At 42.2% G+C, this 18,488-nt stretch overlaps 1 protein-coding gene across 1 annotated transcript; it reads right to left on the minus strand.

The window, feature by feature from the left end:
• Positions 1–9,264: 9,264 nt before the first annotated feature.
• TCEAL1 (transcription elongation factor A like 1) lies at positions 9,265–10,476 on the minus strand. Its single transcript, XM_056125772.1, has one exon. It carries the CDS (start codon positions 10,459–10,461, stop codon positions 9,763–9,765), a length of 699 nt encoding a protein of 232 aa, XP_055981747.1. The 5' UTR covers positions 10,462–10,476; the 3' UTR covers positions 9,265–9,762.
• Positions 10,477–18,488: the final 8,012 nt, after the last annotated feature.

The following is an 18,488-nucleotide window of genomic DNA, read 5'->3' on the forward strand; positions in this document are numbered from 1 at the left end:
TACTTTTCTACATTTGCAGATATTTTGAAGTAGAAGCATTTAACTTCTAGAAAAAAGCTTAAAATATAAGACCATTCAGTTAACTTTTCATGGTGAAAAAATATATTTAGGATTAGCCAGCTGGACTGTTTCAGTGATCCCAATTTTGTTGGCAGCATCCAAGGACTCATAGTATGGAGCCAGCTGGACACAGGCCTTCTTCTCTCCTTCAGTTCTAATCAGAGTATTGGCCTTGACCACATCAATGTCATCGAGTTCCTTCACAGCTTAATCTGGTGCTTGTTGTTCTTGATATCCACAATGAGCACAAGTGCACTGTTATCTTCTTCAAGGCTGACTCAGTGGTCAGAGGAAACTTGATGATGGCATAATGGTCAAACTTGTTTCTCCTGGGAACGCTCTTCCAAGGATAAAACTGCCTTCTCAACTGCAGCATTTTGGGTCTTTAGAAGATGAATGACGTGTTTGGGTTTTTTTTTTTTCTTCTTCTTCTTTTGGCTGTGGACGCCTTTCAGCACTGCTTTCTTGGCCTTCAAAATTTTTCTTCCTTCTTGGATTCTAGCACCATTTTCGTAAAAAGCAGTTAACTTTTAAATTTTTAACGTTGCTTTGTTTTAAAGGCCACACCTGGTGGTTTTCAGCTGCACGCAAATAATATGCTCCAGTTCATTGAGTTAATCACTGCGCTTCAGACCATTCCATTTAAACATACGTACTTTATCTAGACTTGAGACAGAAAAATCATAACTGGATGTTTATTCTCACACCACAAAATTTTTCAGGAAGACCAATCCTATTTTGATCCAGTGTGAGTCAGGGTTGAGGCACTATCCTCCCCATTTTTGAGTAGTCTCACCCAGTCCCAAAGTATCCTTCGTAAAATGTGTTCAAAACAGAGTTCTAGTTTTGGTCACAAGGTGGCGCACTTCTAGTTTCTAGTATTCTTCAAAACTGCTATTGTCAGAGGTTTACATTTTTAAAAATGTTTATTTCTAATCACATTTTAATGTTATGCATAAAAATTCTAAGTACAGGTCCTAAATTTGTGCTTTCAGTGGAGTCCCACTTTTATTTAAAATGCATGTTTTTGGATTATGATATATATTAAAGGCTGAGTTCATGCTTTGCATTATGGAGGTGATGGTTAGATCCCCAGCAATACATGGTCCACTGAGCAAGGTTGGTAGTGACTTCCTCACCCAGCTCAAGCTCAGACCTGGGAATAGCCCCTGAGCACTACCAGGGGTGGACCAGAAAGTAAATGATAAATAAATAAATTATATATATGTATATACATATATATATATATATATATATATTCAGAGACCAGGAGTGTAACTCAGCAGTAAAGCACTTGCCTTGCATATGTGAGGTACTAAAATTTGCACTACAAATAAAAATTAAAAGTATCTATTCATAGAAAAGGATGGAATGATATACAATTAGATTCTCCATTCCTTAAATTCAACATATATTCACAAGATGCTTACTAGGTACTACCAGCCGCAGTCCATTGTTCCTTACCATACTCTACCAAATTCAAAACACCTATACTTAATTGCTTATATGGCTTTTTAATACAAAAAATAATATAAAACTAACCCAAATTCTTAAACCAGTAATAACAGCATACTTAGCAAAATCACAATTGTACATAGAATGGGGAGAACACAGAATTTTATTCAGACAAATCTGAGCTTAAACACAAAATCTGCTGCCCTTTTTTCTATTACATTTTTGGCTTTGGGGGTATAGTAAACCCAGATGTTCTGAGGGTTTACTCCTGGTCTGTGCTTAAGGATCATTTCTGACAGTGCTTAGGAACAATATGAGGTGTCATAGATCAAACCATTTCAGCTGCATGCAAGACAGGCACCTTTTCTGCTACACTATGAGCCCCCTATGTTCCGATTTATCTGTAAAAAATCTTATTCCTCATTTGTAAAAACAATTTTCAGTATTTCTCCTTCTTTGGTTATTTTTTGGGACATACGAGGCTTTACTCAGGGCTTACTCCTGGCTCTATGCTCAATGATCATTCCTGGTGAAACCATATGTAGTGCCAGGAATTGAACCTGGGTCAGAAGCATGCAAGGCATACACCATGCCCACTGTATTATCTCTCCTGCCAAATTTTCAGTACTTATGACTGGAAATGGGAGATGTCTCTGACAATTTTACAAGGAACATGAACCCTCTGTGATGCTTACCAGAGTTGCTCCCAGTCTTCAGCACTGTCTCCTACCAGCCAAGGAACCAGGACATACTACCTATAAAGCATTCCCCAGGATCCTGAACCCTCAATGCTCTCTGCACTGAATCTCGCCAGGTAAATTTCTTCCTGGTATTGTGATTGGGATGCAAGCTTCCTGTGTGATTAAGAGGTGCTAAGGGGAGCAGAGAACCAGGCTCTGAATGCTGCTGACCCTCTTTACTTGACTCTGCCTTTCAAGCCATCTTCACACCAATTTTTTTTAACTTATTTTTTGTTAGTGAAACACCATGAGGTACAGTTGTAGACTTACAAGTTGTTGTGCTTGGGTTTCCGTTATACAGTGATCGGGTACCCATTCCACCACCAGTGCCCATTTTCCACCCTCACCAATCCCAGTATCCCTCCCACCCTTCCCATCCCCCATCCCACCCTGCCTCTGTGGCAGGGCACTCCCTTTTGTTCTATCTCTCCTTTTGGGTGCTGTGGTCTGTAGAAGAGCCATTGGGTGGCAATCATGTTCTGTCTATAGACTACTTTCAACATGCATCTCCCATTCTGGGCAGATCTTCCCAGCACCCTTTATTTGCCTTCACACCAATTTTTAACTCAACTGCCCTGCTAGCACTCAAGTCATGGGCAGCGCACTGAGTTGTTCAGACAGAAGGTCAAAGCCCTTTTCTTTATTTTTTCATTCACAGTGAATTACAAGGTTATTCATGTTTGGGTTTCAGACATACACTGTTTCAGCACTAATCCCTTCACCAGTGTTTTATGCTTAATAAGTGGCATTTTTCTCCAACTTCATCATAGTGATCTCTTCCCTATCCTATCACTGCCTCCCGAAAGGGACAAGTTCTCTTGTTCTTGTTTCTATTGTCTTTGGGCATTTCTTCTTTTCCAACTGTTTCTTTGTAACCTGCAAATGAGGGAGATCATTCTTTGTCCATCTCTCTCCCTCTGACTAACTTGACTAGGCATGCTACTCTCTAAATTCATCTACATAGAAGTTAATAACATGATTTTGCCATATAGCTGAGTAGTTTTCTGTTGTGTGTGTATCTATTCTTGGGCATTTGGGCTGTTTCAGATTTTGTCAAAACCCTTTTCAAATGAGCTGTAGAACAAAGCTATTTTACCTGGGCTCTTCTGTGCTCCTGAGCCTGGGCTGACAGACATCAGAAGCACTTCACCAGACTTAAAAAGCAAAAAGTTGTCACAAAACCATTAAAACAGGCTGCAGGTGAACTCCATGGTGTTGTAGTATGAGAGTCTGAACAAAATGGGTAAGAAAGAGATGGGTGGGGTCAAGTTTGTGGTGTAACCCCATTTAGGGATGGGGAGAATACTTCTCTGGACTTTGAGAGAAGGGCCAATGCCTTCTGCTTAAGCTCCAAATTCCCCTAGTCAACACCAGGTCAGACATCTGCTTATTCAGAGACTTCCTCAACCAAGCATTCTAGGTAAGAGTTCTCTGGGATTTTATCTCCTGCCTCACAAGAGATTCCTGATCCCCACCTCCATCCCCACCCCAAGAGAGAAAAGGAGAAGGAACACAAGGTGACATGGGTAACTGTGGTCCTCTAGAGATATGCGTCCAAGACAGTAGAGCCATCAGCCCACGAGGATTGGTGCCTGCTGTATTACTGGGGCAGAAAAAAGTCAGACCACCATGGAAAAGAGAGGAACTGGTAAGAACCCTTCCACATCTTGTCAGTGCAACTTCTGTGAGTACCACAAGGATGGATTTATCTATCTTATAAAACTGGCACAGTGAGTCACTAGGTCCACTTATCTTACCTTAAATAGAATCCTGTGTACCGACCATAACTTTGAAGAGTGGACTGAAGACAACCCTTCCCCCAAATGACATTAAACAGTGAAGAAAGAAAAAAATCAAAGGCATAGGGGTGCTTATCATTTTGTGAATTCATATGAGAACTTTGGATTATTTTTGATGATTTTTACTCATACCAGAAGCAATGCAAAACCCAATATAATTTCAATAGTGAAAAGCTTTTGCTATTTTATGATCTTAGGTTTATATATTGTGTATGGTCTTGCTTTGCTGAAAGAAAACTATATTATACATAGAAATACTGATGACTTTTTATTTTAGTTTCTTAAAAAACATGCTGGCAGAGGTGGGACTGGAGCAATAGTACAGAGGGTAGGGTGCTTGCCTTGCATGTGACCAACCTGAGTTTGAGCCCCCACCCCCTTGGTCCTCTGAGTCATGCTAGGAGTTATCCCTGAGCACAGAGCCAGAAGTCAGCCCTGAGCACCACCAGATGTGGTCCAAAAACAAACAAAAAATGCTCGAGCAAGTCCTTCACTCTCCTCTACTTTCTTTTCTTGGTAACAGGGATCAAACCCAGGGGCCTATTCATACAGGCCAAGCATGAACTCAACTATTGATATATATTCAGATTCCTTTTACCTTCTTAATTCTGATATAATCATATGCATTATCTCATGTTTATATTGTAAGATATTTTTACCGAAACCAGGACTAAATTGTGTACAGTATTAATTTATAGAAAAACAGTCTGTGGATCCATGGTAACATCCAGGTTTCTGAAATTTTTTAATTTATTTTAATGCACATAATTCCAATTCGAACACCACAACCATTACCAATGTACCCACTGAGATTTCTATAAGTATTAATGCATTTAATGAATTTTAATAAAATTTCCTTTTTGTTTTTTACTTGAGCTGCATCCTAGACTATTTTAAAGACTATTCTTTTGGGGGGGAAACACATTTAGTGGTGTTTGGGGGCCATTTAGTGACTCAGCTTGTTAAATTATCTCTCCAATCTCTTTTAACTTCATTGTTAAATGTTTACTGGTTGCTTCTAATGTTAAATTTAAATAAATAATTTCTTTACCACTCCTTGTGATCCCTTTGGAATTGTAAGTGATAGTTTTAGAGAAGTGAACACATACTGGAGATTACATAATCAAACAGAAACTCAGGGTTGATGATATAGGTAAATATTTTAATAAATAATTAACCATTATCTGCATTTCTAGAATTAACAAGATTCATTAAAATCAAAATTTGAGATTATATAAGGATAAATCATTGTATCTGTTAATGCCTCTACATATATACCAATACATATACAGTGCATTAATAACTTACAAAGTACTTTCTTGTTTCTTGTTTTGCTTACTGTTGTGTGGAGTCACACTCCTAGCAGTACTAGGGTGGGGGCAGCTATCAGAACCACATAGAAAGTTGTTTTTGGGACATGCATTGCTGAAGCACCCAGGTATCACACATATAAGCATGGTCATCTTGTCACTTGAATCACATCCCCACTCCTTTCATATTTCTCTTTGAAGTGTCATTCAAGGGAATAACTTAGCTTGTCCTATGTATTACTTTCCTCCTCAATTTATACAAGCTAAGCAAGTCAGCTGAATAGAGTAGGAAAAACTGCCAGGAGCTCTTGCATGAGAACTACCTCAAGGCATGTTAGTCAATTAAAGCCAAACTTATTTAGCTGAAGAGATAAACAGGAATTAAGGCACATGCCTTGCATACGTCTGACCTTGGTTCCATCCCGTTCATCTCCAGCACCCCACAGTCTCTGGAAGACCACCCCACGAACACCACTGTAAGTTCAGGCCCCAATGGCCAAGAATCACAGAGTGGAGCTTCTTATCCTCTTGAGCACTGTGTAGGAACCCCCTCCCATAAAATAAATGTAGAATTATCTTTGAAGGTTATTTTTTGTTTGTTTTTGTGTCACACCAGATGATGCTCAGCTCTTACTCCTAGATCTGAACTCAGGAACTATTTCTAGTAGTGCTTGGGGGATTGAACCTGAGTTGGGCACGTGAAAGGCAAGTGCCTTACCTGCTGTACTTTCTCCAGCCCATATCCTTGGAAATTATTTTGGAGGGAGGTTCCAATTCTGAGTATGCTGCATTGTATATGCCCATAAATTGGTCTCCTAGCTTGGGTCAGTGGACTCATTTTTCAGTTCAATCATTTGAGGGGGGAAAATTTCAGAAAAACAAATGGAAAGGACTATTTTGTTAAAAATTTTTTAATACATTCAGGTTTAAGTAGCACTGGAATGTTATCCATCTAGATGAGAAATATTAAAGCTCAAGGAGCAACCATTCTTCATTTATTTGTAAGAGATAAGGTTCAGCTTTGATCCAAAAGGGATTCCAGCACATCAGTGAGGCTTCATATCTGGAAGAATCTAGCACATAGGGTCCATAGAAGGAGCAGAATTGTGAAGCAGCAACTGTGCCCAACAGACATGACAGTATCCGGGGGAAAGTAGCAGGACAGGAACAGAATGTACCTCTCACCTGGAATCTCACAGGTGAGATTCATGTGAACTATCAACTGGCGCAGAGACTTTTGACAAGATCCAACTACATTCATAAAAAAAACCTTCAAACGTAGGAATAGAAGAAATATACCTCAAATAAAAGAATATACCTCAAGATAGTAATGGCCATCTACAACAAACCCACAGAAAATATTATACTTCATGGTGAAAAACTGAAAGCCTTTCCCCTAAGAGCAGGCACAAAACAAGGATATTCACTGTCACCTCTCTTACTCAGCATAGATTTGTAGAACTCCTCACTGCAGCAAGCAGATAAATCAAAGATACCAAAGGGATCCAGATTGGAAAAAAACAATTCAAACTTCGGTACTATATATTGAAAACCCTCAAGAATCAATAAAAACTTCTTATAAATAATAAAACAATATGGTAAGATAACATGTTACAAAATTAATGCATAAAAATCCTTGTATTCCTGCACACAAATAATAAAAGAAATTAAGAAGACAATATATTTCAAAACAATGCCCCCAAACATAAAATACCTGAAAAATCAACTGAACAAGGGAAGTGAAAGAGTTACATAGTGAAAATCACAAATTTCTGCTAAGAGAAATAGAAGAGGATGCCAGAAAATGGAAAGAGATTCCCTATTCATGGATTGGAAGAATAAACATTGTCAAAATAACTTTCCTATCCAAAGTACTATATAGATTCAATGAAATACCCATTAAAATTCCAATGAATTTTTCAAAGAAATAGAGTATACTAATAAAATTTGTATGAAAAATGAAAGTCCCCAGATAGCCAAAGCAATTCCTAAGGGTAAAAAGAAGATAGTGAGTATCACATTTCCCATCTTCAAACAAATTTTATTAATCTATAGTAAGTTTGCATGTGTCTGGAATAAAGATAGACCTGCAAACCAGTGGATCAGAATTGAGAGTCCTAAATTAAACCTCTAGATTTATGGACTATTAATCTACAACAGAAAGATAAATATAAGAATTGGGGCAAAGAATTCTCTTCAACAAATGGTGCTGGGAATATTAGATAGCCGCATATTGAAAAACTGAAATTTGAAGCATATCTCATACCATTCACAAAAGCATAAACTCAAAGTGGATTAAAGACCTCAAGATTACATCAGAATCCATGAAATACATTGAAGACAACATTGACAGAATTCCTCAGAAAACTGATCACAGAGGCAAAGACAACAAAAACAAATGAACTCCATAAAATCAAAGGCCTCTGAAAAGCAAAACTCAAGCTATAACAAAGACACCATACTGAATGGGAGGAAAAAAAGTGTATAAGTATTTATATGTTTTTTAAAGAACTGTTTCTTTATTTTTGTCTTTTTTAGTCACACCCGGTGATGCTCAGGGGTGACTCCTGGCTGTGCAATCAGAAATTCCTCCTGGTGGTGTTGGGAGACCATATAGGATGTCAGAGATCAAACGTGGGTTGGCCGTGTGCAAGGCAAATGCCCTACCTGCTGTCCTATCTGTCAGAAGAAGGGCTGAGGGACAGAGAGAGAGAGAGAGAGAGAGAGAAGAAAAGTGCCTGCCACAGGGGCAGGGGTGGGGGAGGGAGGGCAACTGGGAACATTGGTGTTGGGAAATGTACACTGGTGAAGGGACTGGTGTTGGAACATTATATGACTGAAACCCAATCATGAACAACTTTGTAACTGTGTATATCAATGTGATTCAATTTAAAAAATTAAAAGAAAAAGGCTTGATATTCAAGATCTATAAAGCACTCACAAATCTCAACAACAAAAAATCCAATCACAGGATCAAAAAATGGGGCGAGGAGATGAACACTTTTCCAAAGAAGACATGAATGGCCAATAGGCATATGAAGACGTGTTTATTGTCACTCATGATTAGGGTAGTACAAATAAAAATATCAGTGAGGTATCATCTCACACCTGTGAGAATGGCACTATCAAAAAAAGTCTAGAATTAGGGAATGAAGAGATAGTACAGCATGTAGGATGTTTGTCTTGCACGGGGCAACAACAAATCCAACCACAACATCAGAATATGGGGCGAGGAAATGAACACTCATAGGGTGCTTGGCCTTGCACAAGGCTGACCAAAGTTGATTCCTGGCACCCCATATTGTCCTCTGATCAGCTCCAGGAGTGATCCCTGAGTACAGAGCCAGGAGTAAGCCTTGAGCACAGCTCGTGTGCTCCCCCCAAGGGAAAATAATTAAGATAATTAAGATACACAGCAAGGTAGCAAACAAAAGGGCCAAAGATAAAACAAAGGGAAAAATGATCAACTCAGTTTGGGGTGGGGGGGGAGGAAAGGAGGAGCACTTGGGATCCCTGTGGGAGAGAGGTGGGTACATTGTGTGGTGTTGAAATTATGTACACAGGAAACCATCATTAAGAGTATTATAAGTTACAGAAACTCAATAAAATATTTTAAAAGGTGTGACCTTTGGGATCTATCCCATGCATTTGTTAGGAGTATATAGGAGTTGAGGTTTCGTGTGCTACATGTGCAGCTGAGGGGAAGCATCCGTGTCATGTGATCTTAACTTCATTTGGCTGCATAGCATCCCTTTAAGTCAAGTATCATTCCTATTTGAACAGGGAAAATGACCCTTTAATAATAGCTGCCTTATATTTCTACCTACAAGAGTCAGGATAAGCACAGGATTTAGTTCTCTATTTTTATGTTCTTGCAGGTATTTATTAAGTGCTATTTCCTTTATATGCCAATTGATATTTTTTGTTTTACACTTTTCCATTACATTTTTTTTACAACACAAGTAGAATGTGTTTGTCTTGGAAAACTGAGAAAATCTTACAAAGCAGAAATAAAAATAAAACAAAACTCATTTTATCAGTTAACCACTGTCTTTGAAGTATATGCTTTCAGTGTTTTCTCTGCATACTTATATACATTATTTTACAAAAATGACATACTACATATACGTTTTGAAAATTGTCTCTTTCCACGTCACAATACATATTGTACATCTTTTCCATGCAAATGTGGTTTCAAGGAGACTTGTGAATGAATGGCCGTGGTGCGTTTTTATGCTAGTTACAAGCAAAACACCCAAAATACAGCCAAGCAGAAAACATTAAACGGAAGAAACTGGGGTCGGGAAGGGGATGATTTACGGAAAACACAAATCAAGTTCAAGTGATAATGATAACACTGCTCTCGGACAAATCAGAAGACAAGGAGCCTCTGACACGTTAAATAGGGTATGGCCGATTCCTTCTTGCCTTCCAGTGCATTATCATCAGTTTGTTTCGCACCCTCTTCATCTCCTCCATCTCCTCCGCCACCTTTATCATCTCCTCGTTGCTTAAATTTCGACCATGAATGTCCCCGGAAAATTGTGGGCGAGAGCGGGCCAAGCGTTCCTTAAAACTTCCCTCCTCGAGCTTGTGCTTGCCCACCCCGCAGGGAGGTTGCTCCATGGGAGGGTGCGCCTCAAACAGGTCCTTTCTGGAAAGGCGCTCCAGCGGACGGCGCTCCTCGGCGCTCAGCATCTCTGGGAGGAGCTCCGGAAGGAGTTCTTCGGGAAAGAAGTCTTCCTCCTCGTCCTCCTCCTCTTCATCCTCCTCTTCCTCATCCTCGTCCTCATCCTCCTCCTCCTCCTCCTCGGACGGCTCCTCCTCGGAGGGCTCCTCGGCGAGCTCCCCCGTGGGCTCCCGGCCAGGCTTCCCGGCTGGCTCCAGGATCGGTTCCCCAGCGGGCTCCCGGGCGGGCTCCCGGACCGGCTCCTGGGCGGGCTCTGAGGCGGGTTCCGGGACGGGCATCCCGGCGGGCTCCCCGACGGGCTCCCCCGCGGGCTCCTTTACTGGAGAGCTGGGTGCGAGAGGCTGACCGACTTCCTCTGTCTGGGCCGTGCTTAGGGGCTGTCCGTTTTCTACGCTGGCTTTTTCCATCCTGACAGCGCGCTCCTTCCAGATCGGTTCTTCAGAGGGAACAAGAAAGGCAGAGTGGAGTCACAATATTTGGTGGCTGGACCCGGGGGCCCGGCTCTCGGTCCCCAGAGAGGTCTCTTCTTCACCGGGGAACCGGGCCCTCCACCCGACGTAGGCCCCGGGCTCTCCGGCCCCAGGCACCCCACCGCATCTCGCCTGAGACAACCCCCCTCACACTTCCACCCTGCTCCCCTCCTTCCCCCAAGCCCACCGTTTTCCCAGCAGGCCTTGCCACAGGCTTCTCGGCCGGCCGGCCGGGGTGGGGCAGCGGGCCGCACACTCGGTACCCCTCAGCGCCCTCCCGGCCCCCCTCTCCCACCCACTGGCCACCCTTTCTCCACGCTGGACCTCTCCTGGTGGGCTGCCCCCACCCGTCCTCGCCTCGAGGTGCCCCCCTGGCCAGCAGACCTGCAAACAGACGCGGTGACAGGGTAGGGGGCGGGGAGCGCGGAGGAGGTATGGGCTGACTGTCACCCCGGCCGCCACCCCCGCGGCAGGCCTCTTTGGCTTCCCCTCCCCCTCTCTGTGCTTCAGCCGCTCAGCGCTGGGACCCCTGCGACCGGCGCCCCCGCTCCCCCGCCCGATAAAACCGAAGGATCACTTCGGAGTGGTCTCCAAGAGGCCCGTCTCCCGTCTGGGGTGGGGAGGATGAAGGACCCGCCCCTCTCTCCCACCCCCCAAGACCACCATTTTCTGCAACGAACTGTGGCCGCGAGGGGCGAGGCTGGGAGGAGGGAAAGGCCTTAGACTCATTCCACTGTGGGTACCCGAGCAAGGCAGCAGCGACAACTCACGCTGATTTCAAAGGACCCGGGGAACTTACTTCTGCTGGCCCCCTCGACCGAAGGGCAATAGGGAGACGGTGTTTGGACAGGCAAGAGGACCAGGACGAGAGGGACTTGGGCAGACAGGCTCCTGGTCACGTGGGGGCCGCGTCACGGCGAGCTCAGATCCCCAGTTAGCACTTTGACCCGCGGCCGTGCTGCGGCAAATTGCGGTTTTTTTTTCTGATTCCAAAACAACAGACATCTTTGTTTGGGAATCTAGTTTTGCCTCTAGTCTTGGGGCTTACTGCTTCCCCCTCTCGGCCGCTTCTTTCTCCCTCCCGCTTTCTTGCTTCCTCAGCCCTTAAGTCCCATTCTTTCGTCCAGAGAACAGCTTCTGCACTTAATGACTCTACCATCTGCCACCTCTCCTGACCTGAATCTCCATCCAGAATTCCACCACATTTATCAGGCTCTGTGATTATGTTTTTCAGGTCTTGTCACTTTCACGGTAGATAAGCTTTCCTTTTTTATGACTTCAGACTCACACCCTCCCCCACACACCTGTATTACAAAGCCTCTAATTAGTCAGATTTTTAGACCCCCCCCCAGAAGAGTTACATTTGTAAAGGGTGTAAACCTGAAGAAACTAAGTACTCATATTTTTTTTATGTAGGAGTATTGCTATTTATTCAGCCATTGATTAGGCTGATTGAATTGGGCATGAACTCCACAGTATTCGTATTTTCACAAATCAAAATACATCTGTCCATTTAAGTACAAGTAGTCTGAAACTTTTATGAAACAGGAGAGTTCTTGTTGGAATCTTGTTGAATTATGTAATTTTCATATTTTAAAATACGTATACAAATTTTCTGTTTCTTACATGGACAATTTGATTGTCTGCCTGTGTATCAGTTACTATATAACACAAAATAGACATCGCTTATGTTTTCAATACTATTACTACAGTTTTTATTCATAATAGAGATTTTTCTGGGACTTTAAACCACCCTTCTCTTGGCACTGCCAGTTGACAAAGTTTATATTAATTTGTTAAAACTAAATATTTGGGTTGTGGCATGACTGGGCCCCCCAAAATAGAAATATCATGGAGGATATTCTGTATTGAATTATGCAACAATTCTGTTGCTCACACACTGAGAATGAGATTAAAATCATGCTGATATACTCAGTTGTCATTACAGGCATTTAGTTTTGATCTGATAGTTTTTTTTCACTGTAAACCTCATGCCTGAGTCTCACAGCTTCCTCGATCCTATTTTCTCATGCAGATCTCTTCCTTCCATTAAGCAGAATGTATTTTACTACTGTAAAATACTCTACTGTATTTTACACTCTCAGGGTAGGTGGCCACTAGATCTGTGATGATCCTTGATATTGTTTCTTCAAATCCAAGTTGTCTAATGATACTGTCAGTATCTGGTGACCTGAGAACATGAAGCCGATTCCAATGCAGTCAATGACTGATGATCGATGGACACGGACTACAGGCTGATGGCACAGTAGCAATTTTATTCAGGATGAACAGTGATTATAGAGGGGTGAACGGAATGCAATACATGCAGGACAAGGGCAGGAGGTAAGTGGGAGATGAAAGAAAGGTTAGATTAATGGTGACATGGGGAAGATTAGTATAAACAGAAATAAAATTATTTGTCTAGATTCAATCTCAATTATTGGAGGCTGGAGCGATAGCACAGCGGTAGGGCATTCGCCTTACAAGCGGCCAACATGGCCGACCCGAGTTCAATTCCTCTGCCCCTCTCGGAGAGCCCGGCAAGCTACCGAGAGTATTCGATATGCCAAACACAGTAACAACAAAGTCTCCAATGGAGACGTTACTGGGCCCGCTCGAGCAAATCGACGATCAACAGGAGGGCCTTTACATTTACCTTAATCTCAATTACCAATCAGTTATTTGTCTAGATTCCATAGGTGTCAACATTCCACATTCCAAAACTGGGCATCAGTAATTGCTAATCATTAATCTATCTGGGAAACATCAGCTCTCCTGTCACCCCCTTTTGGGGTCCTGGGAGCGTTGTCACTGTTCAGCCAGTCCAGTCGGTTTTGGAGCTTTGTTAGCAGGAACTCCAACAGAATAGTAAGTTTCAAAGCAAAAATTCATACAGGAAATTTACCATTGTAAGAGAGCTGGAGCCATAGCGCAGTGTATAAGGAGTTTGCCTTGCACGCAGCCAACCAGGGTTCAATTCCTCCACCCATCTTGGAGAGCCTGGCAAGCTGCCAAGCATATCTTGCCTGCACAGCAAAGCCTGACAAGCTCCCCTTGATGTATTCGATATGCCAAAAATAGTAACAGCAAGTCTCACAATTTGTTGTGAGATGTTACTGGTGCCTGCTCGAGCAAAATCGATGAACAACGGGAAGACGGTGCTACAGTGCTACCATTGTAAAATCAGTTCTCTTCAACATCTAATTTATTTATATTGCAGTAGAAATTATACATATCAGTTCACCTTTATATCTTTTCCATAACTGTTTTTACTTTTCAGTTTTTCAGTTTTGTGTATCTTTTAAGCCAAGTTTCACTATACCTTCATTCTTTTTTGCCACACCTGGTATTGCTCAGGGGCTACTTCCAACTTGGTGTGTGAGACCATGTCATGCCAGGGATTGAACACAGATCTCTCACATGCAAAACATGCACATTGGTCCTTTGAGCTCTCTCTCCAGTCCCAGTATCTTTGTTCATTTCATCAAAATTTGGCTTCGTCATTTATGATTTCTTTCCAAGAGAAGCCCCACTTTACTCGCAGGCTATCCTTTTTCCTGCTTACATCCTGTGAGAGAGAACTTACTGACTTAAAAGAAAGCCCAGCAACGTTTCAGCTAATTCAGTGTCCTTTTTTTTTTGTTCAACTGAAATCTGCCTCTTAGTTCTTCACACACATTGGTTCTGTTTTTACCCTCTGTGTGGTATAAAACAAATTTAAAATAGCAAAAGTACTTTGATAGTCTGAAACTACAGCAGTTAATGTTCTGGTTTTTCCCTATTCCCATCTGTGAGACACACTTGACAATCAGTTTCACCTTTCTTTTACTCATCTTCCTTGTCTTCAAAACCAGACACATAATCATACCTACCTCAGTATTTGTTAACAGGAATAAGTGGTTTAGTCTATTTAAAAGGACATGAAATAATGCCTAGCACATAAAAAACACTATCAGCAAGCACATAAAAACGCTATCACCAAGCACATAAAAAATACTTTCAACATTAACTGTAATAGTAGTAATAAAAATAACATTGTAATGATACTGTGACATAGTGCTAATAATACTAGTAATTATTATTCTTTTATTATCAACAGTGAGTGTGAATGCCAGAATTTGTGCCAAGCAGTTTCAATATGCTATCACACTGAAATTTTGTCTTATAATGAAATTATGTTCTCTTTTTAAGGTAATTAACCTCCCTCATTGTGCCAGCTCTTTATATGATGTGATAACTTTTTTCAAAGTCACTATCCTTTGTGGTCCTGAACTTGTAAATATCTCTGAAAGTAGTCGCTATTCTGCCTAATGTAGAATGGAGTGATCTACTTACACTCTTCATTCTGTAACAGTAACTACACATATCATAAAATCATAGGCTTTGTGAATGACGTACCACAGAGTTGAATTTATTTTATATTCCAGTCAACTGAGACTCCTGAAGCTGTTTGTGCATGTCTTATTAATGCACTTCTATTAATCATTTTGAATTTAAAAATATTTTTAGAAGGAGAGGAGCAGACAGAATGATCTCTCTCATATGCAGAATAATTTTAGTTTTAACCAACAATAGAAACTTCTGATTTTTTTTTTTGCGTTTATTGTCTTCTTACATTCTCTTCCTTGTTCTTAGAATCTTGATTCTGTTCAGTCTGCTAGCTACAGAGTATTATTTTAAATTCTGCAGTTTGTATTAAGTACGATAATAGGAATAGCAAAATCAACAAAGTTCTCTCCTGGGAAGGTTCTCTCTTCCCAAAAGAGAGACTCTTGACTCCAAATAAAGAAAACTCCTTTCTAGGGCCAGAGAGATAGTTCAGGAGTTAAGTTGTTTGGTTTGTACCCAGAAGATCCTGGTTAGATCCCCAACACCACATGTGGTCCCCTGAGCACAGAGCCAAGAGTAAGTTTTGAGTACTGCCAAATGTACCTCTCTCCAAAACACATCCAAAATGAAGAAATTCCTTTTTATGGCTGTGGAGTCGAGGGTGTTCCCTGCCAGGTCAGTTCCCCGATTTTTCTTTCCTTGAGTGAATTCATAGGGTGTGACTAGTTTCTTGTGCTGAAGATAGAAGACATACATGTCCTTGGAACTCCCAAATAAGAATAAATAATTCCTTGATGAGAACTTGATAAATATGCGGTGCAGACAAGGGAGGTATAAGGATTTAGAAGCAGGAAAAGAAGGAATCAAAAGAGTGTCTTTTATTGGCTCTAAGTCTATTCCATATTGTAGCTGATGGGGAATTCCCTTAAGAGACTACTCTCAAAGAAGGAATAAGATGAAGATGTTTTTGCCATGGGGACAACCATGTATTATTTTAAAATGTACTCTGCTACTTTGCAGGTAGTCTGGGTGAGGTCTGTGAAAGTTCTGATAAGATGATTTAGGGTACTATGGTGACATACTTCCTTACTATTGCTAAGAAGGATGCAAATGTAAGGAACTCCATTTTAAAATTGTGTGGGCCGCACCAAGCTATGCTTGGGTCTGGAAATATTCAGGAGTCATTAAATGAAAGGTTGAATATAGGGCTTTGAACATTAAGTGCCAGTGTTCTGTCACTTGAACCATATCCCTGGCACTGGGGGCTAAATTTTATGTTTTATTTTTTGATTTTTGGGTCACACCCTGTGGTTCTCAGGGCTAACTCCGGTTGGTGCTTGGGTGACCATTTTTGGCGCTGGGTATTTGATCAATGTTGAATGCAAGACAGGGCCAGACAAGCTACTCACCTCCTGTACTATCTGCATGATTCATTGTTCCTTGTAGCTGCATAGTATCCCATACCACATCTTCATAATCCATTCATCTGTCATTGAACACCTAGGTTGCTTCCATATCCTAGCTATTGTTACTAAGTGCAGAAATGAATAACAGTGTGCATACATCCCTTTGTTTTTTTTTTATGTAGGAGTACTGCTATTTATTCAGCCACTAATTAGCTGATTAAATTGGGCATGAACTCCACCTTACTTTTTTCATAATTTTATTTATTTTTCTTCTTATATTTATTTATTGAATCACTGTAGGAAAAGTTACAAAGCTTTCAGGTTTAAGTCTCGGTCATACAATGATCAAACACCTTTCCCTTCACCAGTACTCATTTTTCACCACCAAGAACCCCAATATACCCTCCTTCCACCCCTCCCAATGCCTGTGAAGCAGATGATTTCTACTTAACTCTTCTCTACATTGATTACATTCATTATTTCGACAAAAGATGCACCATTATTGTTTAGAATTTCCCCCCCAACAATCAGAATTGCTGAAAAGGCATTGTGAAATACTTTGTCTTCTATAGCTGGCTATGAGAATCATATAATGTCACGTGGCCACTATCACAGCCATGCAGATTTTGAATTTCTGCAAAGAGCCAGATAATTATGAGATTGGTTTCTGTTCATCTGGTGTTATGGCTGTGCTGAAGAGCTGGTCGTGGGGGGCAAAGGTGGAAGAAAGCAACACCCTTTCCCTCCCGGGTAGGCATGGTGCTGTAGTTTAACACGTGGTCCATTCACTTTTCTGCCACAAGCTCCTGGGTTCTGGACTAAGTCCTTTTGCCTCTGGAGCCATGGCCGTGCTGGAGAGCCGCTTGTGGGGTGCAACTCATGACCTCGGTAGGGCATGAAGGACAAGCCGGTACCGTCCCCCTTCCCATGAGACTGCAGTTGCCCCATCATCGCCGGCTCATAGCTGGCTTTCCAATAAGTTCTGAGGAGGCGGCCACCTTGCTGCTGGGTGGGGGGGGGGGGGAGGAGGGAGGTGGAAGGGAGCAACACCCTTTCCCTCCAAGGGAGGTATGGCGCCATAGTTTAACGCATGGTCCATTCACTTTTCTGCTGCAAACTGCTGGGCTCTGGATTAAGTCCTTTTGCCTATGGAGCCATGGCCGCACAGAAGAGCCGCTTGTGGGGGGCAACTCGTGACCTTGGTAGGGCATGAAGGATGAGCCAATAACATCCCCCTTCCCATGAGACTGCAGTTGCCCCATCACCACCGGCTCATACCTGGCTTTCCAATAAGCTCTGAGGCAGCGTCCACCTTGTATGCGGTCCAGATGCATTTCTACCAAAAGCCGCTGGGTTTCGAGATTTGTTTCTGAGTCTCTAGGATCATGGCCATTAATCAGCTTGATCAGGAGCCAGAGAGGCCACCTGTAGGCAGCAACTCGGGGTCTCGCTGGAATTGGGAGGAAAGGGCCGGTTCCACCTCCATCTGGTGAGGCCCCCTGTGTCTCATCACTACAGGCCCAAACCTGACTGTCCAGTGGCCTCTGTAGGATGGCCATCAAGGGGAACAGGCCAAGGCACGAAACCTATTCCAACCTGGAGTGGCCCAGCGCCAGTAACCTACTGCAGGAACAGGACGCATTTCTACCAAAAGCCTTTGGATTCCGAAATTCATTTCTGAGTCTCTGGCATCATGGCCGTTAAACAGTTCGATCAGGAACCAGAGACGCCATGCCTCCAATTATATAGCTGAGCTGGAGGTGGTTTGTGGATGTGTCTCCCACATACCTAACTTTTGGCCATTTACTTTCTTGGTAAACTTTGCCCCAAGTTTTTGGGGTCTGGCCAAAGGCACAGTAGCAATTTTGGAGTATCTGAAAATATGACGGTGCCATCAGGCTGCTGTGCATTCGCCTCACAGGTACAGATTGACCTGCTAGCGGCACCATACCCCCATGCATACATCCCTTTGGATGATTTTTTTAAAAATCTGGGGCTAGATGCCCAAAATTGGAACTGCTTGGTCATATGGCAGTTCAATTCTACATTTATTGAGGACTCTTCATACTGTTTTCCCCAGAGATTGAACCAAACGACATTCCCACCAGTAGTGGATGAGAGTTCCTCTTCATCACTTATATCATCAGAGAAATCCAAATCAAGATGACAATGAGATATCTTCTCACACCAGTGAGAATGGCACATATGAAAAATTAGTAGGAACAACCT

Source organism: Sorex fumeus, unplaced genomic scaffold (assembly GCF_029834395.1).
Source record: "Sorex fumeus unplaced genomic scaffold, SorFum_2.1 ptg000058l, whole genome shotgun sequence".
Taxonomy (NCBI): domain Eukaryota; kingdom Metazoa; phylum Chordata; class Mammalia; order Eulipotyphla; family Soricidae; genus Sorex; species Sorex fumeus.

Coding starts and splice junctions, on each gene's coding strand:
- TCEAL1 (XM_056125772.1), bottom strand. CDS start 10,461: ATGGAAAAAGCCAGCGTAGAAAACGGACAGCCCCTAAGCACGGCCCAG.